The 26,692-nt window shown below is 31.1% G+C and overlaps 2 protein-coding genes across 4 annotated transcripts; both read right to left on the bottom strand.

Moving 5' to 3' along the window:
• Positions 1-1,222: 1,222 nt before the first annotated feature.
• Positions 1,223-7,134, bottom strand: LOC101205384 (two-component response regulator ARR10). Of its 2 annotated transcripts, XM_011658788.2 has the most exons (8): positions 6,980-7,134; positions 6,827-6,874; positions 5,974-6,278; positions 5,062-5,138; positions 4,928-4,964; positions 3,746-3,905; positions 2,716-3,181; positions 1,223-1,633 (listed from the first exon to the last, which is right to left on the bottom strand). In XM_011658788.2, exons 3-8 carry the CDS (start codon positions 6,236-6,238, stop codon positions 1,412-1,414), a joined length of 1,227 nt encoding a protein of 408 aa, XP_011657090.1. In that variant the 5' UTR covers positions 6,239-6,278; positions 6,827-6,874; positions 6,980-7,134; the 3' UTR covers positions 1,223-1,411. The 2 variants fall into 2 exon arrangements, with proteins under 2 accessions (XP_011657090.1, XP_004150753.1); XM_004150705.3 differs by lacking the exon at positions 6,827-6,874 and having other exon boundaries at positions 6,980-7,125.
• A 7,208-nt stretch (positions 7,135-14,342) lies between these two features.
• LOC101222745 (plant cysteine oxidase 5) lies at positions 14,343-25,146 on the bottom strand. 2 transcript variants are annotated; one of them, XM_004149229.3, is made up of 6 exons: positions 24,981-25,146; positions 24,050-24,354; positions 22,149-22,294; positions 21,842-21,989; positions 14,797-15,000; positions 14,343-14,701 (listed from the first exon to the last, which is right to left on the bottom strand). In XM_004149229.3, exons 2-6 carry the CDS (start codon positions 24,150-24,152, stop codon positions 14,571-14,573), a joined length of 732 nt encoding a protein of 243 aa, XP_004149277.1. In that variant the 5' UTR covers positions 24,153-24,354; positions 24,981-25,146; the 3' UTR covers positions 14,343-14,570. The 2 variants fall into 2 exon arrangements, with proteins under 2 accessions (XP_004149277.1, XP_011657088.1); XM_011658786.2 differs by having other exon boundaries at positions 14,447-14,701; positions 24,050-24,206.
• Positions 25,147-26,692: the final 1,546 nt, after the last annotated feature.

The following is a 26,692-nucleotide window of genomic DNA, read 5'->3' as shown; positions in this document are numbered from 1 at the left end:
AAATCTTATTTATGTTTAAGATTTGTCAAAAAGCTTGACTGTCAACTAGGATTTAATCGGTGGCTAATCTCGATGTAAGAGATTCTACTATTAGACCCTCAACGTTAGATTAAAGAGCTTGCATGTATATTTTTTCTTATTATGCATTAACGTAACTATGATGCATAACGTGACTGTTAGGGATGATTGATATTGATGGCTACATAAACAACCGTTATATATGACTGGGATATGTGATGATCATGATATGTTATGAATAAGATATGTTATGAATGAGATATACTATGATTGAGATATGATATTTATGGTATGTTACATGCATAGGCTATGGTGTTCTGTTAGCTTTGTATGTTAGAGTCGTACCATATGGGTGTCCCTCGAGATCACCACCTATTTATGCATGTGCAGGTAGCTTTTATGAGTAATTATTTGACAGGGTCACTGCCATCCCAACTCACTGGATAGCGTGCGTTCGGAAGCACGATAGTTATGCAATACTTTCTTACAGGACCCTAACAAAATGTTAACAGACACCTAGTAGGACTAGTTATGGATCTCTTACTGAGTATCTGTTTATACTCACTCTTTCTATGTTTAATTTTTTAGGTAAAGGTAAAGGTAGGAGAAAGTTGGTGAATGACAAGAAGTGATCGCGGTTCGCCATAGGAGAAAGTCTATGATCTCTTCTGCATTTATGTTTCTTGGTATTTGATTTACAGTATTTTATTTCAAAACTTATGAGTACTTTTATGATATTTTCTTTTTATTTTAAATAGAGTACGAACTAGTACTTTTTTTTTTCTTCTATAAATACTTTATTTATAATTTATAAATGAATATTTGAAGTATTTCCTTTAAATTGTAGTATTTTCTTTTATTTTAAATAAAAAGGTATTTATTTTTTTTAGTTGTAATGGCCTCAGTTTAGTATAAAGAGTTTGATCGTACACGTGAACCTAAAAGAGACATTATCTTGAAGGCAGCATGTTAATAATCTCACGTTGAAAAACTCAATAAACCTCACAGTCATTTCAAGATAGATGGACGCTACTCCTTTGAATGTCGACTTTTTTGTTTTTGAGATAGAAACTGCTCTGATATCTAATAATATACACTCTGGCAGTATACTTGAGTACTAAAAAAATTTCTGATCTTATAACATTAGACATTTATTTATTTATCGTTATCATTTATATAAAATGCATTTTGAAAGAGTGAGGGGGAAAGAAAATTAAGATGATGAAGGGAAAAGTAAGAAATGTTAATGTAAATAAATACTTTCCATTAAGAAAAAAATGAGAAAAGTACTTACAAGATCTCACTCTCTCATATGGCCTAATTAATAATAATGTAGTCTAATATTGCATATGGTGAGATAGATCCTTAAGTACTCAGCCCAGTATTTAATTTTTTAAACCTTTGAGCTAATATTTGTTTGTCTAAATTCTTCTTCTTCTTGATGTTCTTGCTGTTGTCTCGAAGAAGAGCTAGAGAGAGAGAGAGAAAGTACTGTATTAATTTCTCTTCTGAATTCCTCTTCTTCTAATTTCTCATTATTATTAATAGTATTCACCACCTCCGTTTTCCCACCACCATTTTCCACCAAGCTATTGTTACGTAAACTCAACTCTAACTGCAAATTTCCATAAACAACAATAAATCTTAGCAACAAATTCATGTAAAAAGGAAGAAACCTGAGTTTGAAATGGCTTTTACAAAGATGAAGTAATATTTATTGAAAAAGTATTTTAAATGATTTATATATATACAAAAATATCCCAATACTAAATAACAATATTTTGTTATATTTTACTTCATTTCACAATATTTTGTTATATATGATGTAACTTATTAGAAATGATATAAAAGATTACGATAAAATGAAAAACTTATAAAAAAAATGGCAAAGTAAAGACACAAGTATTTTTTTAAAATTACATTTTCTTTTTGGTCTACAAGCCTTTTTGGTTTAGTTTTCATTTTGTCCCCTCTTTTTAAAGGTTACATTTTTAGTCTTTTTGAGTTTTGTATTTGAATTTAATTTAGTCTAAATTTTTTAATATTACAATTTTACTATTGAAAGTTGATTTTTGTTTCAATTTCGTCCATCCAAATTTACATTTTGCTCTTCAAATTTTACTATATTTTTATTCAAAAGTGTTAATAAATTTTAAAGAATTATAATTAATCAAGTTTGTATACTTTCATGACTATTAAAATTAAGTTTTAAACCTCACCTAATAATTATTCTAAGTTAATTAATAAACATAGAGAATATTTGAAAAATCAATGTTAAAAGTGGAGTAAAACTTAAACCTCACCTAATAATTATTCTAAGTTAATTAATAAACATAGAGAATATTTGAAAAATCAATGTTAAAAATGGAGTAAAGGTTGAAACCCATACCGAACTAAAACAAAACTCAAATCTCACGTCTTAGAAACTAAGCAATTGAAAGGGTAATATTTTGAGATGTGTCTCAAGTAAAAAATAGGCAAAAAATCTAGCACTCCAATGACAATAAAAACCAGTTTTCAGGACTCAGGAAGATTATCATAAAAACATTTCTTTAACTCTTTCTGTAGTCCTTAGAACAACCATGAAGGAAAGTAGCTTCCACCAAAATGAGAAGAAAAAAAAACTAAACTAAAAGTGATTTCAAACTCACTTTAAATATTAATCCAAACTTAAAAGATGAGAGAAAAGAAACGTACTTTAGTCGAGGGACGTTGAATGAGACGGTCGGGGTCGTAGCTGCAACGGGTAAGCTTAAAGAATGGAGAAGGTGGAGTGGTTGGAGGATGAAGAAGAAGATGATCGTGGTCATTGAGTTTGGAGGTGAATAGAGAATTAGGTGGAAAGTGAATATTATTATGGTTATTATTGATACAAAAATGTTGTCGTTGTTCTTGTTGTGTAGTAATAAAATGATGGGGAGGCCATTTTCTGTCCTCAAGAAATCGGGATGGTCTTATGGGTGTGGTTGATCTTGAAATTGCATTTGCAACTTCATATATATGAGAAGTAGTTTGAAAGGTATGGTGAGTATTAGGTGCCTCATTGCTTAATTTCTCCATTATTATCTTTGAATTTTGATCTGTGCTCCATAAATTATTGTTAGAACATCCCCTAATTCCCAATGGATTTTCATCTATTGCTTCCCATTCATCTCCTCCAAACCTAAAATAAAAAATAGAGTTCACAAATAAATTCTTTACAGTTATTCTTTCGTTCTCTATAGTTAATATATCAAATATAATTAACATTTTAAATATATCAAAGTCGCAAAAAAGTTATCAGGTAATTGTTCTTAAATAAGTAGTAAAAGAAAAAGAGTCAAAGATGAGAAAATGAAAAAAGTACTCATATACTATTGAAAATTCTACCCCACTATCTATATCTATTTGATTCTACTATTTCTCTTTAATATTACGTTCATTTCTTATACCAATGTGAAATTTTTGCATTAGTGGCTTTGTAAATGTATCATAACAAAACGCCTAAATTAGTTTAATTATGAAAGTTTAGTATTTGAATTCAAACAATAATTAATTATTAGTTGGTAGTTTTAAAAGATACAGCCCAAAATATTTAGGGTATAAATGATTTTGCTAATTAGGTTAAAAGCTGAAATATGTGTATTGTGATGTGATATATATTGGAATAAAATGTTTATATAAACTATAAATGTAGCAATTAGAGATGAACAAATTAAGTAGTATTGTGTGGGTTGGAATGAATTACCTTGAAGAAGAGTTAGAAGGAGGTTTGATGAGGTGGTAAGGCTTTGTGATGTGTGAGAGGAAACTAGTATTGTGCCCTCTGATATGTCCATGGTGATGGTGATTGAATCTATGGTACATTTGCATTATGTGATTTCTTCCGAACATTGTCTGAGATAAAACTGCAAATTATATCAAATTAACCATAAAATAACTATTAAATCTTTGTTATTATTAAGCCTCCATTCATATATCCTCTCTCAAATTAAACAAAAAAATAAAGAAATAATGGTTTGTTAGTTATGCTTATATGTATATTCATTTCCTTTTCTATTTATCTAATTATGAGAGATTATTATGTTTGTATGCAACAAATATGGTGTGTTTGTGTGTCTATCTATATATATATATATACACATACTTCTTTTTATAATTGTATAATAATTTTAAAACTTTATGTACTTCCAAAGCTTTGTAAAATTTATGAAAAAAAATAAGAGAAAAAAACAAGATGAATAATAGAAAAATGTTTGTTTTTATCAATCTGAATGTTATAAATTTGATAAAGAAAAGAAAGAAGAAGAGAAGAAGGCACTTCAAAACTATTTATATTTCAAAAATAGATTTTATGTTTTTACCATTTATTCAAAAATTTCAAATTAAAAATTTGTAAGACTTAATCTAAATTAGAATGATAGCGTGCCAAAATTATAGGTTTGTGTCTGTTTAGCTCTTTCAAATTTGAATATTACGGGTAGATCTCTCTAAACTCCCAAATCTAAGCCTTTTTATATCTAAATTAGGAGACTTATAAAACACAATAAACTAGAAATATTTTTTTCTACCACCCTTACTAACTAAATTTATAATTGATGCCTATCATTAAACACAACAAAAACAAATTCATTATTCGTATTTAAAAATCACATAAACTCGTAATAATTATTTTTTTTAAAAAAAAAAAGTAAATGTTGTCTTATGAATAAAAATACTAGCTAGGTAAAGCAACAAACTTCATTTTAAAAAAAATAGATATTTGATCATATGGGTTCAATAAATTTAATTTTAAAAGAAGAAAATTATTATTTAAATAAATCTTGTGTAAATGATTTAATAAATAGAAAAAGGAGGGGGGGAAAGATATTTACCACGAAAACCTAGAGAGAATCAAGGTAGCTAGTTATTGAATTAATAGAAACCCTACCTTGTCCAGACTCATCCAGCTTCTTACTTCGATACATCTACATTCACCACAAAAACCCAACATTTCATTTCATATGTAAATATTTTTTCTTTTACAACCGAAGAAAACAAAAATAGAATGCATGGGGTATGTACCTGCAAATGGCTCTTTACATGGGCAATGCTGAGGCCTCTTACATTCATTAACTGAAGTACCAACTTCGGGGTTGCCCCTGCAAATTCGATTCAATTTCACCAGATCAATACAAACACTAAAATAATAATAATAACTAATAAATAAAAAAGAAAAAGAAAGAAAGAAAATTAAAGTATTTCAGAAAATTATTGGATGAACATGAGTGTTCAACCCGTCCTTAAAGATAGTGTCTTTTTCGGTTCATTATTATTTTTGCTGCATCTTTTGTTTTTTCTTTTTCACCGAATGCTCTTTTAAATTTCATGGACTTCTATATCCTATTGGATAAACATGTGCTTTTATCCATTATAACAATATGAACCTTCTTCTATATTTCTCTTTTATAATGCATTATTCTTGCTAGCTAGTTGAGAATTGATGAAGAGATGTTACGTGTATATTTCAACATAGCTAGTTGAGATTATTATGGTGCATCTACTAATTCCTTTCTCCTTCTCCTTCTCCTTCTATTCAAAAAGAGAAAAACAACGCCAATTTTAATTTGCACTAATGTTGGGTAGACTGAGAAAAATTGTGTATTTGTATCGAAATTGTATTGGAAGTGGTTACGATTGTTATGAAGCTGCCAAATTGTGGTGGTTCATATCCTCTTTGATATACATGTAGGGTATTATTTTTTATTCTATATCTATTTTACTCCATTTGATATTGAAGTGGATCCATTAAAACTTTCACACTGTCAGTATAATTAAGCATAACTTTCCTTCTTCTAAGGGTTAGTGGTTCAAACTGTGATCTCGACATTTGTTAAGTTGTAGAAAGACAAAAGGAGACCGGACCGACATAAGAACAAGGGAGTAGAGAAGATGGAGAGAGAATAGAGAAAATAATAATAACGTTGAAATGCTTACTTTCTTGTCCACCAAGTCTTTCAACAGCATTTACAAAGGCAAGATGAAGATCAGGAGTCCAACGAAGCCTCGGCATTTTAGACCTTGAATATTTTCTAACATTTCCATGCCCACTTCTTGATCTCTGTTCTTCAAACTCTTCTTCTTTCTCCACTTCCTCCATGCTTCCATTGTTGCTGCTTGTGTTCGAGTTATTCGAGTTCCCTTCTCCAAATCCTTCATCGATCCCTTTCGCTTCTTCGTTCAAATCAAATCCATTTATCATCTTTATTTTTTCTTCCTTCTCTCTGTCTCTCTATTTATTCCTGAAAGATCGTAACTCTATTAGAAATTTGTGCTTTTTAATTAATTAATTAATTAATTATAAACATATATATTGGGGAAATGGGATATATATAAAATGGTTTACTGGGGGGATCAATTGCTTGATGTTCATTATATTTATATTCATGCTTACATATTTTTATAAACCAAGCTCTTAATTAGGGCATTGGAATTCTACAAAACATGAAACCCTAGAAGCATTGTTGTTTTATTATTTATGCACATTAAACAGCTGTTCCTTAATTTAATTACTATAGATAAAGGCATCTTAATTCTCTTCTCTGATTAGCTGATTAATTTAAAAAGTTTACTACAAACTTTGCGTCAATCAAACTGTGGGAAAAAAAAAAAAAAACTTACTGAATTAAAATTACATATATTTTCATGATTAGAAGCTTACTAAAAACTAACTTTTTAAGCAAATATAAACTTCAACTTCGCTATATTATCAGAAATATGTATATATATTTCCGTAAGCGAAGATTATAATTACAAAAAGAAGGAAGAAAAATCAAAAGTTGCAACTTACCCAGAAAAAATTGTGCTAATTTCTCAAAGGATTTGCACATCTAAGGATCTACCGACAAGGGGAGAAAAAAAGTAAAAAATTAAGCCAAGAAATAGAGATTGAAGATCAAGAAAAATGAAAAGAGATTGAAAATGAAGAGAGAAAAAAACCCACCAGATTGAGACACCCTTTTACATGGATCTATTTATCCAAACACGAAAAAGGGAAGCTTTATTTCCAATAATTTCTTTGTCTCTGAATCATGATTTTAGAGAGAGAGAGAGAGAGAGAGAGGAGAGAGCAAAAGAAGGGCTTTGTAAGTAAAAGTTATGAGCTTTCAAACAATTATATATTTTCTTGAAAAAAGATTATTTTGGTGGGAAATTGTGAAAAAGAAAATTGGATGGATGTTTATTGTAAGCTTGAGAAATTGAAAAAAGAAAAAAAGAAAAGAAAAGAAAATATTCTTAGCTAGGGTAGCTCTGATTTGAAAAAATAAATAAATAAAATTGAGGACAAAAGGCTCAGAGGAAGACAATGGTCGGATGGGCCAAGTTGATTAATTATAAAAAAGGGAAAAAAAAAATGATATATTTTTACAAATTGAGTCTTTGTCAATATCAACTTCTTTGATATATATAATTTATACATTTCAGAAAAGAAATAAATATTTAATATGAATTGGTCTCTCTACTGTCAAAAATCATGTGATCTCTATATGCCTTTATTTAAAAATACAAATTAAGAGAAGAAAAAAAATTACTTGGATTGTTCTTTCATTTGACAGCTTGTTTTTTTTTATTATATACACATATATATATGTATATATTTCTGTTTGTCTCGTGATGATGTTTAATAGTTGACCTGTGCAACTGAAAACGAAGCTAAAGGCTACATTTCCCCATCTCTTTTCTTTCTTTTCTTTCTTTTCTTTCTTTTCTTTCTTTTCTTTCTTTTCTTTTTTTGTCTTTAGAGATATACAAATGTTCTAACCTTAAATTTAATTTGTCTCTCTTATTAATTACCACAGGAATCAGGATTATCCTTCCACTGTTTTTAACTTCAAAAGGAAAAGAAATGTTCAAACTTAGAAACTTATTGGTTTTAAGCTCATTTTATGCTTCATCCAATGGCAAGTTTAATAAAGATGTTTGCAAGTTTAATTTTCAAAAATTAAGAATCAATTAAATAGTATCCTAACCAGATCTAAATTAATTCAGTTTTTATCTATTTTTAAAATTTTAAATTTATATACACACTACTCAAGTTCCCCTAGAAAAAAAAATTAGTGCAAAAAATAATATAAGCTTGGCTAGCTATGGAAATATATTTTTGGAGAGGATAGAATGAAATTTGCCACAAAAATCTGCATAAATCACACATATATGGAAAGTATACTTTGCTAAAGCTACAGTCCGTCGATACCAATGTTCTTGACAATGTCAGTGACATGTTGACCAGTATGTTGCTCAAGTTTTTCCTTTAATACAATGCATAACAATCTTCTACATTTGGCTATTTTAAGGCAAAACAAACCAATTAACACAAACGTACCATTACAACAAACCAAAGGCTTTGATGACAAAAATAAACCAAACTAAATAAAAGCAAACCACAAATCGGTAAACAAACCAAAAACCAATAGATACAACCACATTCATTCTTCCTTTTTTGTTTGACTTAAATAAACATCCAAAGTCAACGACAAGCAATCATCCGTAAAACTAAATAAAGCCAATCAAAAGCATCAATTCTCTAACATAACACTAGAAAAGAACAATATCTTACAAAAATATTTGAGATAGATCAAAAATCTCTTTCTTATCAGCAATTATTTTTCTAACATATTTAGCATCAATGTGACCAACAGTAGAAGCTACATTTTTCATGCTCAAATCCAAAACAATGTATTGATAACAAAATCAATTCTACGAACGATATATTGGCACAAACATTCTTCAACTCTGAAATATCTTCGCACATATCATCACATTGACCATCATAACTCACAACTGTATGATCAACCATAACACTATCAACAATCAAATTCTCAAACACCTCAAATCAGAAGACCAATTTTTAGAAGCATCACCTCGTAGATACATCAGAAGAAGCAATGACATCCTTTAAAACAATATCAGAATAATCATCCAACTGACACCTTTTTTTTTCAACAATTTGTTTTCCAGTGTTGAGAATTTTGGTAAGATTATTTGTTCTTGAGGTCGACATGCAAACAAACTTAGAAATTGATTCCGGATCCAATCAAGATGTATTTAGATCTCATTTTAAATCAAAAATAATGCTCAATAAACGATGGTTATCTTCAACCATGCAACTTTGAATTATTCTATCTTTCTATTGAACACACAAGGACCTTCCTCCCATTTTTTTCATAGACTTCTTCAATTGTTAAGTTATGAAACTAAGGAGTAGAGAGACTCGAATGGCTACATGTTTCATTCAACTTCATGATTGGAGTTTTAAGTTCCACATATTCTCTTTCTAAAGAACCACAAACAATCAAGGTAAGAATCACATCATCAGTTTTATTATCTGTAACTTATTCATCATCTAATAGTGTAGCTGAGTATTCTTTATTTTGTCTTCTCAAAAAGTTTGAACATTCATCTTGGTAAATGACCAAACCCTTCGCGGTCTCTACATCTAAAGCTTTTTTCTCGTGGTTATTTCGAGTATTATCCATTCCTCGTTTACCTTTTCTTTCTGTCAAAAGGTTTAGAGTTCTTCAAGATACTAGAGTTGTTGTTGTTATTAATGTCTCTGACATGGGAGATATAATTATCAGAACGCATAATCAAAAGTTTTATAACTTTTGCTTTGTTAACAAAGAAAGATAATCAACAAGATTTTCTTCGCTACTATTTAAAATTGGAGGGCAAGTAATTCATCCACCTTCCCTATTCAACTCCATTGAAGACTTAATAAACTAGCGGTCATCGTGCTCTAATATCAATTGAAAAAACAACATAAGAGTAGATCTAACACAAAACATAATATGAATATGTCTAGCTATGGAAATAAATTTTAGAAGAGAATAAAATAATATTTACAGAAAAAAAAAAGGAACGAAGATATTGCAAGAGAATAAACTATATATAGAAACTATATTTTATTGAAATTGTTCGTCGGTACCAATGTTCTTAACAATGTTATTGACATGTAATGAATACACGGCATAAAACAACTAAAAAGACATTTTATGTTGTGTTTATTTTAGTTCTGGTTTCGATCATGAATGTTGAAGCTTGAATAAACTCTTGTATGTTCAAAATTGAATTCTAATTTAAACAAACAATTTAAAACATTTATAGATCATAAAACTAGTTATATGGTTTACATTGAAAAGTTTTATATAATTATTATTTTGTAGTATTATATAATGTATAATATATAATATATTACATAATACGTATTATATTTTTAAAAAATTAAAGTAAATTTATGTCGTTTTATATTGGGAAGAATTTTAAAAAAATAACAAAATAAATTAAAATATTTACAAGCTATAACAAAATTTTAGATTCTATCAATGATAGTCACAAATGAATGCTCTCTATTTAAGCCACTAATAGAAATATATGAATGGTTATCAATGGAAATAGATTGGTTTAAAAGATACTTTGTTGGAACCTCTCTCCATTCAAACACATTACAATTTAAATGTTGCAATAAATATAGGTTAACACGTCATTAACGTTAAAAAAGCTATGAAGAAATTGTTACAACGATATAAATAGCATCGGTTTAGTTATGTCATTAAAAATTGTTGTCAGTGTAAAAACCTTTGTAGCACTTTGTCAAACTGGTGCAACAAAATTGTTTCTATATAAACATGTTTTCTAATTGTATAATAATCACCATTAAGAAAGTGTATATTTATTTCCTTGAAATTTTAATTTATTAACGATAATCCCTATTTGATTATATTTGTTGTCTTTTACCTGTATGTTTGTATATTGTAAAGAAACGTGGAACAATTACATTTGAAATCAACAAACACAATTTGATTGTGAAGATAAGAGTGATCGATCTAACTAATTGCATTATTTAAAAATTAAGTGAGGCCTACTAGATTTTTCCAGATACTCTTCAACAATTTTCATTTCTTGCGTTTAGATACCATTATGGTTACGTATATTATCACACTAAAAAAAATTAATGTATCATAATTACAATTACAACTTAAATGGAAAGAGACATATAGAGAGAACCTCAATTATAATCAAATTACTTACAAAAAAAATTCTTTAAGTAGATATGATAAAAACAATCCACCAACCCAGTTACCATTTCCAATTAACACATATTATGGTGATACATTAATTAAAATTAAATTTGTTATAATTACATTTGTTCTAAAACATTTGCATGAATAGTAAATGTAAAATAATTTTTGATATATTTACAATCTTTTTAAAAGTGTTGTTAGATATTAACCTAAAATGACATCATAACAGAAATGCCTTTGAATTCAGTTCTCATTCACAACATAATGTTTTAATATGAAAAAATTGTAGTTTAACCATTTTTTAAAACATAAATTATAATCCTAAACAGATATATAATATAAAACACATTTAAACTTTTTATAAATTAGAATTGAATTTTCAAACTACCACAGGACATCTAAATACATAAAATACAACTCTCCTTTGATTATTGAATTTTTTGTTTTTAAATTTCTGTTTATAGATGATGTGATTTTGTACAAATTTTTGCATTATTTATACAATTATTTTATCTTGGGGCTATATATTCTATTAACTTAGAGTGGAAATGTGCCATCTTAGCTTTAACACTGTGAGATAGTAAATAGAATAAGCAGTAGAATGGCAAAACATTGATTCATTTATTTATTTACTTAGGGGGTGAAACTATTTTTGTCCTCCAATATGTGAACTAAAATATGACCCAGAAACTATTTTATTTCAGTTTTCCTATTGTCCAAGAATTTACTTTCCAAGGCATCTTCGAAAGAATTTCAATATTTTGTCTCATATCATATGGTGCAACCCCCCACCCCCACTTATTTTATTTATTTATTTATTTTATTATTTTGCTTTGGAAATAAAAATACTGTGTCTGCAGAGACCCACAGAGAGAAAATAATAAATAATAATTAATAATAATACTATTTTATTTTCCTATAAAAAGAATTAGGTTTAGCTACAAGACACCTAATTTTGACTTGGATTTTTGTGAGCTTACTTGAAGAGAGAGTGTGATGTGGGAAGAGATAGTTAATAAGAATATGCTTATTATATTATTTTTCTAACTATATATATATATAAAAGGGTAATTTTAAAATTTGAATATTAATTGGTATAGATATTGTTAGGGGTGGGGGGTGGAGGGGAGATGTGGGCATTTTCTAGGTACTTCATTAATGAAAGACAAATATTCATAGAATTAAATTGGTGAGTTGAAAGAATATATAAGAGGGAATTGGGACTCGTGTGGGATTATGATGATGAACAAAACCAAGGAATAATTTCAATTAATATCATCGTTATCTCTAAAAATAATATTGAGGACATTAATTTAATTAGCATGTTAATAAATTACAATTATTAAGTAATTAAGGGGATTTATCAAGATACAAGAGTTGACATTTTTGGTTGTAATTCAGCACACTTTCAAAGCGACAAAGGAATCTTTTTTCAGAATCAAACTCTTAAGCTTATAAGTTTTTTGGCAATATATATAATATACTTCCAACTTGGAATTAAGATTATACACTCCAAAGTTCGTTTTTTAAAAAAGATAAAAAAATAATAATAAGTCATTTCTATTTTTATGAAAAAAAAATTATATGATTAAAAAACAATAATTTCTATTCTAAACACGACGTTGATTAGCTGGAATTATTAGCCATAACTATAAATTAAATCATTATTAATGTAATCGAGGACTTGATCCATGATATAAATATATAATATACATCATGCCCATGCATATTTTTTAATCAAATTTAAATCTACTGGTTCGTTTCTGTGGAAAACTGCCAAAACTTACTCTAAACATCTAATTAAAAAGATTTTCAATTGTTGGTATTCATTAAACCAAATATCATTTATTTTCCTTCAAAATCATGAGAAAGTTTGAATTGAAAAAGATCCATAAAAGTATAAATTAAAAAGAGTAAAAGGAACCTTAATTTTGTCAATTATTTCAAAAGTATCCTTTCATATACCTATCAAAAACAGCCATTAGAGTAGAAATAGTGCTCCCAAATCTTCAATGAAAATTTGGAGCTAACCACTCCATTTTAGGTTACTGTCAAGTTATTCTAAATTTAATTATTGGACAGTTACAAAAATCAAATTGAAAGTTAATAACAGATATAATATGAATAAATTTGGTTGTATCCTTTCATATACCTATCAAAAACAGCCATTAGAGTAGAAATAGTCCTACCCATTGTGATTACCTTTGAATTTGCATCCAAAGTGAACGGTGTGTTTTTTAAAAAAAAATAAAAAGAAGAAGAAGAAGAATTTGGGTTAATTAAATAAATAAAGCAGTGTATGAAATGAAGAATAATAATTGAAAGCACTAATTGTAATTTGATGGGGGAATAATATGTGTGCTGGAATAGTATCTGATGTAAGGATTTATTGATTGAGGCATAATAATTTTGAAAAGTGTGTATATAAGAAGAAAGATGAAATATGATAATTGATATGTATAAAAAAGGAATCTAATTTTGTGAGCATTGGCAAAAGAGCCGCCGCAAACAATGCCATTTTGTGAGATCTCAAAATACACACACACTGACTCACTTCTTTCGTATTTTAGAATGTCAGTCTTTCAAGATATCACATGTCCATGTTTTAAGGAAGCAACCATCATTCAACTCTTTAACTTCCTCATCTAAATCAAATCTCACTCCAAACACTATATTAAAACTAAACCCTAACCTCTCCAATTTCACCATTCTTTTGCTTTTTCTTTTTCTCTAATTCATCCTTCTTTACACCAAACCAACTCACTCTGCCACTTGCACTACTCAATAACCAATTTAAATTGAAAAAAGAAAACATTCCTTGAGAACAAATTATAGAAAAATAACTTTTTTGGGAGTGGTTGGTTACTCAAAAGAAAATAAATTCAACTCCTAAACTATATAACTTGTATGCAAATTTAAAAGGTTCACATGAAAGCCATTTACACAGGACCTTTTTTTTTCTTTTTTTTTTATTAAATTCTGTTTTTGCGTTGCTAATAACAATCAAGGACACGATGCACATGAACAGTTACCAAAAAGGATAGGTAAAAGTCGATAACGAAAACAATTCTTCCCATGTCCCAACCAAACTGGTTTGAAAGAAATAATTTCTGATTATTTGCCAGCATTGTGATGAGATGAGATCTTCCAGTGAGGTGAGGATTTTATGAGTCACATGATCATCAAGAAGCCTATAGCCTAGTTGCATCTTGGTATTTTGCCTCCTTAAAGCAATGGTGTGAATAAACTAAAGCCCACATGGGACACCACTTCCACAACCAAAACTGAAGCAATTCCCACAAAATATATTATTATTAGCAAGTAAAGCTAAGGTAGGGATCAATTAGGTGCAATGCAGCATATGTGCAAGCCAAATTATGAGCAGCTAATTCAGTCAATATCACTATTTTCAATGACTATGAACAACCCATATACCGAAATTTCGCTCAATAATTCATAATTAGAAGATGCAGTTTTCCAAATTGTATGGTACAACTAAAACAGGAATATCGATCAAGTTCTAATCACAGGTCCCTTGTACTGCCCTCTCCGGATCACAAAGTTGTCGGGAGGTTGAAATTCCTCTAACCAAGTCACTTCAGAAACTGAATCTCCATCTCCATCTCCATCCAATTGAAAATCACCTAAATTCCAATAACAAGAAGTGTCAACAACACCAAGAATTAAGAGGGGAATCATTGTATTGTCCAATAGCTCAATGAATCGAAAATGGAATTACCAGGGAGATCCTTTCTTGGAGATTTTCGGAAATAAGTACAGTGGCGTCCATGTTCTGAAGAATAAGGGGGAGAAAGGATGTCAAAAATAGCACAGGGTGTGATGGCTCTGAAGCTATGAATATTGCCTCCACTTGTGGGATATAGAACAGTCGTTGGGGTAGGTGCTGTCATCTCTGTATCTTTGACAAGCATTGCGGGTCGAGCTGTGAGGACACCAATTACAGTTGGCACATAAATCTAGAAATGAAGATTAAACTACTATGGGCATCTACCTCTAGAAGAATACAACAGTGACCTTACCAACTACTCAAATACATTTATTTTGCAAGTTCAAATCTTATCATCTTTGTCAAGCAAGCAATCTAGTTATCTATACCTTTACAAAGGCACAACATGAAGCGTAAAAGTTTATCAACTAAAGTTTGTGGGTCCATTTTTAACACTGGTATAAGTTTGAGGACAATTTTTACAACTGAAATCGTAACTTGAAGCTATTTTATATCATTACTTTAACTCCTAATTTCACTAGTTTTCAGTTTATTTTAGTCTTCAGATGTTATGAACTTTTTATTTTTGATTTCTCTATTCAACAGTTTATGAGAATTTTGACCAAATCCTATTGAACAAAAGCTCCATTCTCACTCTCATCTTTTAAAACTTCGCATTGTAAATTTGTCATGCATTTTCAACTTTGCATAAATCAGGCTGAAAATGTGATAAAGGCCCACGTTTGAAATGTATATGAATTAATTTTTTAGTTTCTTTTTTGTTGACAGGAAATAAAAGAAATATGTCAATTCCATTTTTCTTTCTTCCATTTTTTTTATTGACAAAGAAACATTATATCTATGAATGAAAAGATTCAAAGAGAACAACAAGAAGGATATACATCCAAAAAAAATAAAAGAAGCCCATCCACTAGGAGAAGTTAACAAAAGAAAAAAAAATGTACAATTGAAGATAAAAAGACGTACAACCTAAAGATAAAACAACAATGAGAGGATCCTCTGTCAAGTGCAATACAATACTATATTGGTTCATTGGTATATGAATAAGGATTTGAGATTGATAGGAGTGGTAAACTGGTATATTGCACTGGTATATTCTATCAGTTCCATGGTTTAGCATCAAAAAGCCCATGTTCCTCTGAATTTTCACATAACTCATTCTTGCATGCCTTTCTTTCCTCCACAGCTATCCTTTCCTCTCAATGCCCCACTTCGACAGCATCCACTCTTCCCTTCTTTCATACCGTAGTTTGTCGGATGGTGGTTTATGTCATTGATAGCAGTGTGGAAATCAGTATGAGAATATAAAAATCCTTTAAGCTTTTGTGCAAGCTTTTGAAGAGCTTTAGGAAGTTTTTCATTGTGCAAGACTAATCGCTTGAATTGTTCCAACAAGCTGGAGCTCTACCAAGCGATATATAATAGCTTCTTGTATAGCAAGAAAATGATCCATAGGTCCAATAATTAGCATTGAAAAATTCCTTCCTCCTATCTTGTAAGCTTCTTTGACAAACTGGTCGTGTTTTTGGATCACTGAATCAACATATTGTTGTGTTGTGTACAAATTGACAAAGTTGATTGGCACTGTAGAGCACAGCATGAGACTCTAGGGATTGTTATAGGACTAGTTTATTGTAATTTTATTTTTCTACTTCTAAAAAAGATGGTATGCTATGGCAATTTCGTCTTGACTACCCAAATTTTCAATATATGAAATATCAATTTCCTCATTCATTTTCTAGACTGGATGTCACTTCTTTGTCATGTGATGTGTGTATTTGTGCAAAACAGCATAGAGCCTCATTTCCGTCGCAGCCCTACAGACCTACCCAGCCTTTTTCCCTCTTTCATAGTGATGTTTCGGGGACCTCATGAATCACCACTGCTTCGCAGAAATGTTGGTTTGTGATCTTTATTGATGATCATACCTGTCTCACATGGATCTTTCTCCTTACTGGTAAATTTGAGGTCTCATCAATATTTCAACAACTTTACACAACCATTGAGACACATATCAACGCCAAAATTGTTATTTGTGTAGTGATAACATTCGTGAGTTCTTAATAATGCTCTTCATTAATTTCTGCCTTCTAAAGGGATTGTCCACCAAAGTTAATGTGCCTATATTCCTCAACAAAATGGGGTGACTGAATGAAAAAACCATCGCCTCCTCGAGGTTACTCGCTCACTCATGTTGACTGCTTCTTTTCCTTCCTACTTATGTGGATGGGGTCCTCACTACGGCTTATCTTATCAATATAATGTCTTCTCAGGTCCTCCACCTTCAAACACCTTTTGAATGTCTCAAGGAGTTCTACCCTACCACACAGCTTATTCCCGAAGCTCCTCTATGTGTGTTCGGGTGCCCTACCTTCATTCCAGTCGTGGCCCTAACCATACTGAGTTTGTTCCTCGAGTTCAATCCTGTGCTTTTGTAGGGTATCCTTTGCACAAAAAAGGTTATAAGTGTTACCATCCTCATTGAAAGTACTTGTGTACATGGATGTCACCTTCCTTGAGAAAAAACCTTCTTTCATGCGAGTCCTCTTCAGGGGGAGAGTGAGTGAAGAGGCTAACTGGCTCATCCCCTTCATTCCTTTAAGCTTCTATTGAGCCTCATGAACCCATCCTCCTTGACACCGTTCTACCCACCAACCATGTCCCCTGGATAACTTACTACAAAAAGAATCTTAGAAAGAAAATGGTGCACTTTACTACTCCACCAACTTCAATCCATGAATCTGAACCAACACAAGCTCAAGCTTAGTAATAATTTGTGAATTGAGGATGATATTGCTGATATGGTTGAGGAGGACAAGACTAGTATTATATCTCTAGAAGAGAACAAGGTTGCCAGAAGTGATGAAACTCTATAAAAAAGAATAGGTTTGTGAAACCAGCCAATATGACTCAGACAAATAAGGAAGTTATGATCCCTCTCTTGATATGCTCATTGCCTTAAGAAAGTATACTAGGTCCTATACAAAGCATTCTATGTTCAATTCATGTCTTACAGTAATCTATCGCCTAAGTTCAGGGCGTTCACTACAAGAGTACTAAAGAACATACATGAAGCTATGGAGAGCCTTGAGTGGAAGACTCCTGCCAAGAAATGGAAGCACTTGAGAAGAATAAGACATGGGATCTTTGCACTCTTCCTAAAGGGCACAGGACAATGAGATACAAATAGGTGATTACTCTAAAGTACAAATCAGATGGGACCTTAGACATGTACAACAACTCAAACTTATGAGGTAAATTATTAGACTTTTTCTCTTGTGGCAAAGTTAAACACAGTCAGAGATTTTTGTCTGTTGCAGTCAACCGAGAGTGGCCTCTCGGTCAACTTGATGTAATGAATGCTTTCCTAAATGGTAATTTGGAAGAAGTATACATTAGTCCTCCTCAAGAAGTATACTTGTGTAAGCTTCAAAATCTCTTTATGGTATGAAACAATCCCTCAGGGCCTAGTTTGACAAATTTACCACTTTTGTTAAGTCTCAAGTCTTCACTCAGGGACATTCAACTCACACGTTGTTTACAAAAAGGCCCGAATATGGGAAAATTGTTGTGCGTATGTCGATGACATTGTCCTGTCGATATTGCAGAGATAACCAAGCTAAAAAGGAAAATGGGTGGCAAATTTGAAATCAAAGACCTAGGAAATCTGAAGTACTTCCTTGGGATATAGATGGCAAGATCAAGGGAGGGAATCTTAGTTTCACAAAAGAAACAAGTATGACTAGATGAAGACCTGCTAATACTCCACAAAACAAGGAAATTATGTTGACGAAGTTCCTGTTGATTAAGAGAAGACTGAGAAGTATCATCATCTAGTGGGAAAGTTGATTTCTCTGTCCCACACAGACCAAATATCTCCTATGTTTTTAGACCTGTGTTCAAATTAGAAGGGTCATTTTGAACCAAGTTTTTAATTAAAAAGGATTTCTCAAAGGAAGCATTTTGAAGTAGGCGTTTTGAGTACTAGTTGGCGTTGAAGCTAGGTGACGGGAGATGAAGGGAAATGCGGTCAAGAATAACTAGGCGTTTTAAAGTTCAATGCGAGATGAAGCGAGGCAGGAGAGTTAGGATTTTTCGAGGAAATTTGCTAATTGTGCTTAATTAGTGGATAAGGTGAGTTGTTACGCGTTGAGACGTTAGCCAGGCGTTTAAGCTTGAAGGAGCTATACTAGGTGTTGATGGTTTGAAATTGTTGGAGAAGTTGAGAGTCCCACATTGGAAAAACCAAGGGGACTCATACTCCATATAAGGTAGATGGGCTACTCCTCTCATTGCCAATTGGTTTTGAGATGGAACCCCGTACTACCAAATTTAACATGGTATCAGAGCCCATTAAACCCAAACGGGTATTTGGTCCAAGATAGGTGAAACCAAAGAGGCACCATCTTGAGGGGGCATGTTGGAGAAGTTGAGAGTCCCACATTGGAAAAACCAAGGGGACTCATACTCCATATAAGGTAGATGAACTACTCCTCTCATTGCCAATTGGTTTTGAGATGGAACCCCGTACTACCAAATTTAACAGAAATCATAGTAAAGAAAGCATGTAATATCTATACTTGGAACGCATGTTATTAAGTTAATAAAGTGAAGTTTGTTTATATCTTGTATGGTATGGTTGCTTATCATTAGTAGTTAAAGGATTAAGTTAGAACTAGGCGATGAAGCTATGTTCAAGGTTTTAAGATGAGGGTTCTAGCGTTTCATCCTAAGGTGACAGGATTGCTCAGGTAGCATTTTTGTGCTGCAATGCGAGCTTTTGGACGTGTCATGGGGTGGGGCAATGCATGACATATGCAATTAGTATTGTGAGTCAATTTACGCAGGCACCCTATAAAGAACACATGGAAGTTGGGAATCATATTCGGAGGTATTTGAAAACTATTTCAAGTAAAGGTCTGATCTGTAGAGATAATGTATGGAGGCTTGTAACAACTCTGATTGGGCAGGATAGATTACTGACAGAAAGTCCACTTCTGGATACTGTACCTTTGTGTGGGGTAATCTTGTTACTTGGAGGAGTAAAAAGCTAAATGTTGTCACTAGGAGTAATGCTGAAGCTGAATACATAGCTATAAATTTGGGAGTCTGTGGAGAGATCTGGCTGCAAAAAGTTTTGTTTGATCTTACCAGAAATGTGAGTTACCTATGAAGCTCTTATGTGATAATAAGGTTGCTATAGCAAAGCTAATAACCCAGTTCAACATGACATAACAAAACATGTGGAGATTGACAAACATTTATTTCATCAAGGAGAAACTTGATAATGAAAATATTTGTATGGATCCATCCAATCAACAAATTGTTGACGTTCTCACCAAATGATAACTTAGACAAAACTTTGACTCTTGTGTTAGCAAGTTGGATCTAATTGACATCTATACGTTGGAAACAAGGGGCTAGTTGATTGTTTATAGCCTCAATGATATTTTTGTATTTTATTGTACCCTAGTTTTATTTCCTTATTTGTTAGGACTTGTTGTAGCCTATATATATTCTTCACATATGTATTCTTTAGATTATTAAAAATAATAAGAGTGGCTTCTATCGTGGTTTTTCTCCCTCTACTAGAGTTTTCCATGTATCCTTGTGCTTGTTTTCATCTTCTTTTCAATATTCTCTTTATTCTTAGTATACTCCATATATAATACCTCGTTGAAGTGTGCAGTTTATTGATGAAAAATTATTTCAAACAACAAAACTATTGAAAATATTTACAAAAATAGCAAAATTTCTAAATCTATCAATGATAGACATTGATAAAAACTGATACAAGTTTCTATTGGTGTCTATCTATCATGGATAGATTTTGAAATTTTGTAAACATTTTGGTTTATTTTGCTATATTTGAAAACACCCATTTATTTATTTATTTTTATATTGAATAAGAGGGGAAATAATCGTAAGGGAGAGGAGAGGGGAAGGTTAGATTAGAAGTTGCTAAGTAAAGCGCTAACTCATAGGGGAAAAAGACCTACAGATCATGCTTGAATGAACTCGGTCACGCGTCTGGTAACCAGTTGAGATCGGGCTACGGCCTCTTTTTCTTAAAAAAGGAAATAGAACGGAATCCTTTTCTTCCCATCCGAGAGACACAACTAAGGCAATCCCATGTCTGGTTGGTCACTTTTTCGGGTCAGGATCGATAAATGGAAGTCATAAAAAAGAGATATTTCTCTTCATACCTCAATTGCTAATTGAGATGCCTAAGACATTGAAGAGTAGGATATGCAAAGGAAATTAGGATGAGCTTTGCTGAATCAAATACCGTAGAAAATTTTATAGGTGAATTTAAGAAAAATAGAGAAGTAAGACAATATTAGCAGTTTTAGCTCATATAACAATAAAGATTTTTCTACCCTGTTCGATAAGTGGAAGTCATAAAAAAGAGATCTTTCTCTCCGTACCTCAATCGCTACTTGAGATGCCTAAGACATTGAAGAGTAGGATATGCGACGGAAATTAGGATGAGCTTTGCTGAATCAAATAGGGTAGCAATTTTTATAGGTGAATTTAAGAAAAATAGAGAAGTAAGACAATATTAACAGTTTTAGCTCATATAACAATAAAGATTTTTTTAACCTTTATTTAAGTTTAGGGAATTTTTGAAACTTTAGGGGTATTTTTGACACAAAACACTAACAACTTCCATCCAAAACTAACAGTAAGAGTATTTTTTAAGTCATTTTGGGAGTTTAAGGTTGTTGTTGAAGTCATTTTGGAAGTTTAAGGGTACTTTTTAATCTTTTGAAAGTTTAAGGATATTTTCGACATATAGTACAAAGTTTAAGGGTATTTGTTATAGTTTAGCCTAAAATATACATTTTAAGGTTTCGAGCTGACAACAATTTCATATTCCCAAAAGAAGAAAAAAAGCCACTTCCTATTTAAGAAGGAAGAACAAAGAGGGAGATTATATCTTCCAAATATGTAAATTCTCTAGGCATTTGTATGGAATTAGGAAATCAACAAAATAAAAATTTAAGATGGGGTGGCTATGAGTATAGTAACAAACCTTCTGAAATATCATCAAGTCCTGGAAGATCAACCCAGTCATACGACTTGACATGTAAGGAACCATAAATTAGTTTGCTCAGCACGGTCATGCCAGGATGATTATGAAAAGGTATGATAGAAGTTGGAGGCATACAGAAAATACCTATCTGCAAAAGAGTGTGTAATAGAAAAACTTAGTTAATACCATCTAAGACATTAAGTCCAGTGGTTTCCAGTAGAACAAATCTATCGACTACAGCAAAGAAATAATTTATCAAGGGTTCTACTTTCCAGAGATAAAATGTGATTAGGACATAGATGCTTACAGAGAAGCTATCACACTCATGCAAATGCAAGTATTTAATTGGTGGGAATGATTGTCGTCTCCCATTACGTTCCTGCACAGGTCCCGACCAATTACGAACTACCTGTGCCTCCTGTTCAAGGCCTACATCAGAGGGCTTGATTTTTTCTGCAAACAAATTGTCTATGATTAAATGTGCAAAACTACCAAGCAAAAAAAAGACATGATAAGCACGTAGAGAATGATGCAATGTTCAAAGAAAAGGAATTTTATATTTTTAAAATATCTTGAATGTTGCGGCAGAATAACACAAAGTTAGTATTTCTAAACTTCACTATTTGTAATTTCTTTGTTTTCTCCACCATCTCATGTAATGTGTCACACTACCCTCCTCACTTCAAGCCATAAAGCAAATAATTAACGTGAACCACCAATAACAGCATTGTATTTTCAATATAGGCAGGTAGTCACTTCACTTCAAGCCATGAACAGATTACTTACACAAATGTATTTCAAAAATATCCCGATAACTCTTTCCCTTTTAAACGATAAACAAGATTACTTTACCAAACAATAAATGTGTTGCATATGCGATCTATAGGTTGCAGACTCTCTTTTTTTCCTCCATTTAATAGAAGACAATTTCATTGATGAGATGAAATGATACAAAGTACAGGAAAAATCCTATCCAAATGAAGTTACAAAAAACATCTCTAATTGGAAATAAGAATCTCCATAACATGAAAAAATCAAAATCATGCAGTTCACTTGGCTCAATGGCACTCAATCTCCTACTTGAAGTTAAACTAAGCCAATTGAACTTACAAAGGTGTTGCATTCCCCATATATGATGTGTAAGTGCAGAATTTCTTTCATATTTTTATTCCCTCCGATAGGAAACCAGTTTCACAGATAATATGAAATGATACAAAATGAGTGTGTGCATGGGTGAGTGTGAGTGTGTGTGTGTGTGTGTGTGGGGTGGGGGGGCACCAAATGAGTTGCAAAAACTTCTTCAATTGGAATCAAGAATCTGCAAGTACTCTTCAAAATAAATGCAGAAGTTCACGGCTCAATAGCACTCAATCCACAACTTGAAGTTAATGTAACCTAATTGGACTTATAAAGGCATTTCTGTAAACACTTACACTAGAGTCTACCAACATATGAATTAGTTGTAGAATATTTCAACCAGCTTAAATATAAAATACCCCTAAACTTTGAGTTAAGTTTCAATTATGCCCCTAGATGTGATTTTAACCATTGAAATATGAAATTGTTCCAAAAAATACCCTTGAATTTTTGTTTTCATTAAAATGATGAATAAAAGTTGACATGATAACAAATGTGTAAAATATGAATGCATATGTAACGCCATTTACAGTATCATTCATATAAAATGATGTTGCAAATAATGTGTAAAAGATTGATTATGCTAATGATGCTGTAATGTCAGCAACATCTTTAATGTTAAAACAAATAGTAACAATAATCTTAATTACTTTTGTAGTTGAAATTGGGTTGTAAATGATGTTATTTATATCTTTCAACTTTAACAATCAGTTGTTGCTTCAATTTATGTGCTTCATTTCAATGAAATAACTATCCCGTTGTACTTACTGAAATAACTTCGAAGTTTGAGGATAAAAGTAAACTCTTAAAAGTACTTACTGAAATAACTACTCCTTGGGGATATTTTGTATTATCTAACTATTATCAGTATAACCTCCAACATCCTACTTAATTGTCCTATAAATTTTAATATTGCAACAAGGTTAGAAAGACAGTGAGGACAAGTAAAATCCATTTCATGACAATGAAGCATCTTAATCAAGACCTTTAATGGTAAAATAAATCAAGATAGGAGGATAAAAGGAAAATTGAATACTAAACTGAAGTCACGGGGTAAAGAAAAAAACATACCTAACATGGCACGAACTTTCTCAAGGGCTTCTTCTGACACAGGTCCATTAGGAGACAATGCAGCTTTGCAAGTATTATAAAGTCTCTGTATGTAATATGGCATGACGCAAAGACGGTACCAACTTAACTGAAAGGACTGAAGCCCGAAGCCAGTAAGCTGATAACGTCTTTACAATAAGTTTATGAACTGTAATGATGATAAAAACTATAACAGGATGGTAACTCAAACTTATTCTGCATATGTAGCCAACAGCAACAGATCTGCATGGCAGTGGATCCTCTCTTTTAACATAACTTATCAGCCCCTAAAAACGATAACAGACGAAAACAACAGACACTAAGTTCGAAATAACAATACCTCCTCAATGCACAATAATATGTTATTAAAACAACAACCACACACAGTACTTCTTCCAAGTATGAAGGAACAATACAGTTCGATCTATACCTTTATAAACAGACTAATCAAATCGAATTATTCACTGCATTAATTGTCACTGTTGCAGCTTAGCTCAGATAGAGCAAGAAAATGAAAGAAAACCCGTGTTTTTCGTTTTCAGCAAATCAATAAATCCACACCCTAAGCACAAATGAAATTTCTCAACAACTAATACAGGTGCGATGCAGAGGGCAGTAGAAATTAGTAAACATCTCGCCAAATGGACAATTTAGAAAAACTCATCGAGCAAGAAAATCAAATATCCGATGAAATAGAGAGTAAATAGCAATTAAGCCGTTGAAGAAAATGTGAAAATTTTAGTGATGAAGAAGAAGAAAAAGAATCGAAGTGAAAAGTGTACAAAAGAGCAGTAGAATAATTGGAAGCAACAGAAAGTTAGAGAAGCATAATCGGAAAGAGGTGGCGATGAAAACAAGGCGTCGGAAGGAAAAATAGTGAGTAAGAGATTTAGGAGATGAGAAGATTTGGTACCTGAGGGAGCTGCACCGAAGCGGAGGGATCGCACGCAAGCTTAGAATCAGAGGAAGAACGGGGAAGAAGAAGGAAGATGACGGAACGGCTTTATATTACGTCATTATTACCTTTCCTTTTGTTTTCTTTTTTTTTCGTTTTTTTTTTTTTTTTTTTTTTTTTTTTTTGCCTCTCTATGAAGACTGAGAAATCCGCGAGCTCTTCCTTTGTTGTCTCTGTTGACTACCTCACCGCCCGGTACCCAAAAAAGATCTCTTTTTTTCTTTATTTTCCTAAACTCTTATTTATATAATATATATATATATATATATATATGTAATTCTTGCTATTATTTGTTTCACACATTTGGAATATTTTGAAAGCATAGACAAAACAAAACGATTGAAGTGTGTGGTTGTTGCCCAACTAAACATATTTCAACTCATTACAAATCAATTCATTCTTAAATTTTGCAGGTAGCTAGAAAGAAAATGGTTTAATTAGTGTTTTATTAACTCTATTTTAATCTTATTTTTAATATTTAAATAATGTGTTTTCTTATCCCACGTGGATCTAATTCAATTAATATAAGTTTTGTATTAACATTTTGATAATCAAAAGTATGATTTTAATGTATTACCTTGGATAATATTTAAAAAAATCTATATACGTTAAAATACATCTTACTTGTAAGTTAATTTTTATTTTCTCACGTTTAAAATTACAATATCAAATTCAGTGTATTTTTTAGTATAATACAATAAGTTACACGCTTCTTTTTGGAATGCAACATGTGTATGGTTACAAATGAAACACCACAATCACTCTTTGGTTGAAGGGGAAAAGTTCTCTACTCCAACACTTTGCCAAATATGAAAATGGGGAGAAAAGGAAAGAGATATCAAGATGAAGAGAAAAAAAAAGCTTTAGAAGTAACTTATTGACTTAAAAATAATAATAATAAAGTCCAACAATAGAATAATGTTAAGACATGGATATGTTTTTTCCAATATTATCATTTTATTAAACTTGCTAGGGAATTAACATAACTTTTCTCTACTAGACAGTAATATAAAATTATTTAAATCATTTTTACCGTTCTTTCAACGAGTTTATTAAAAAATTGACAAATCACTTACACTTTATAAAACAAAATCAAATACATAATTTATCACACGTTGTTTTTCAATGAAGTGTAAATATTTTGTTAAATATTATATTTTTGAAAGCTCTTAAAAAAAAATGTTTTCAATTAATTTTACTTATAAGAAAGATGAATGGAATAGTACAAAATTAAAAACAAATTTGATTTTGAAGTGATTGAATATATATTCTAGAGTATTATTAGAACACGAAAAAGTGATTTAAAGTACTCCAAAAACAAATACATTTACAAAACTTATGTTAATGATTCAATCAGTAATATTTACTCGATTTAATAATTATTTGATTTACCTACTTAAAAGCAATGAATACATAGTTTTACTATTCTAATTACGATATACCATTTTTCTTTGTGATAATTTTTTAAATAATAATTAAGTGTATAACAATGATTTTAAAATATAGCAAAATCTATTAGTAATAGACTTATATTGTTGATAGACCAATATTTACACCATGGTGTATGAGTAATATGTTTTCATTGTTAATAGATTTTGACAGATTTTGTTATATTTACAAAAAAAAATTTAATTTTTTTTATATATTAATTATTTTATGAAATAACATCA

Source organism: Cucumis sativus, chromosome 6 (assembly GCF_000004075.3).
Source record: "Cucumis sativus cultivar 9930 chromosome 6, Cucumber_9930_V3, whole genome shotgun sequence".
NCBI lineage: Eukaryota > Viridiplantae > Streptophyta > Magnoliopsida > Cucurbitales > Cucurbitaceae > Cucumis > Cucumis sativus.
This window is presented reverse-complemented; position numbering and strand designations above follow the sequence as displayed.

What these genes read in the sequence shown, in the direction of transcription:
- LOC101205384 (XM_011658788.2), bottom strand. Translation starts at nt 6,238, where the DNA reads ATGATAAATGGATTTGATTTGAACGAAGAAGCGAAAGGGATCGATGAA. An exon ending in AAGACTTGGTGGACAAGAAA is followed by an intron (nt 5,139 to 5,973) that starts GTAAGCATTTCA and finishes TCGAATTTGCAG; the next exon opens with GGGCAACCCCGAAGTTGGTA. An exon ending in GCTGGATGAGTCTGGACAAG is followed by an intron (nt 3,906 to 4,927) that starts GTAGGGTTTCTA and finishes TATAATTTGCAG; the next exon opens with TTTTATCTCAGACAATGTTC.
- LOC101222745 (XM_004149229.3), bottom strand. Translation starts at nt 24,152, where the DNA reads ATGCCATATTACATACAGAGACTTTATAATACTTGCAAAGCTGCATTG. An exon ending in ATGAGTGTGATAGCTTCTCT is followed by an intron (nt 21,990 to 22,148) that starts GTAAGCATCTAT and finishes ACTCTTTTGCAG; the next exon opens with ATAGGTATTTTCTGTATGCC. An exon ending in ACTTGATGATATTTCAGAAG is followed by an intron (nt 15,001 to 21,841) that starts GTTTGTTACTAT and finishes GTGTCCTCACAG; the next exon opens with CTCGACCCGCAATGCTTGTC.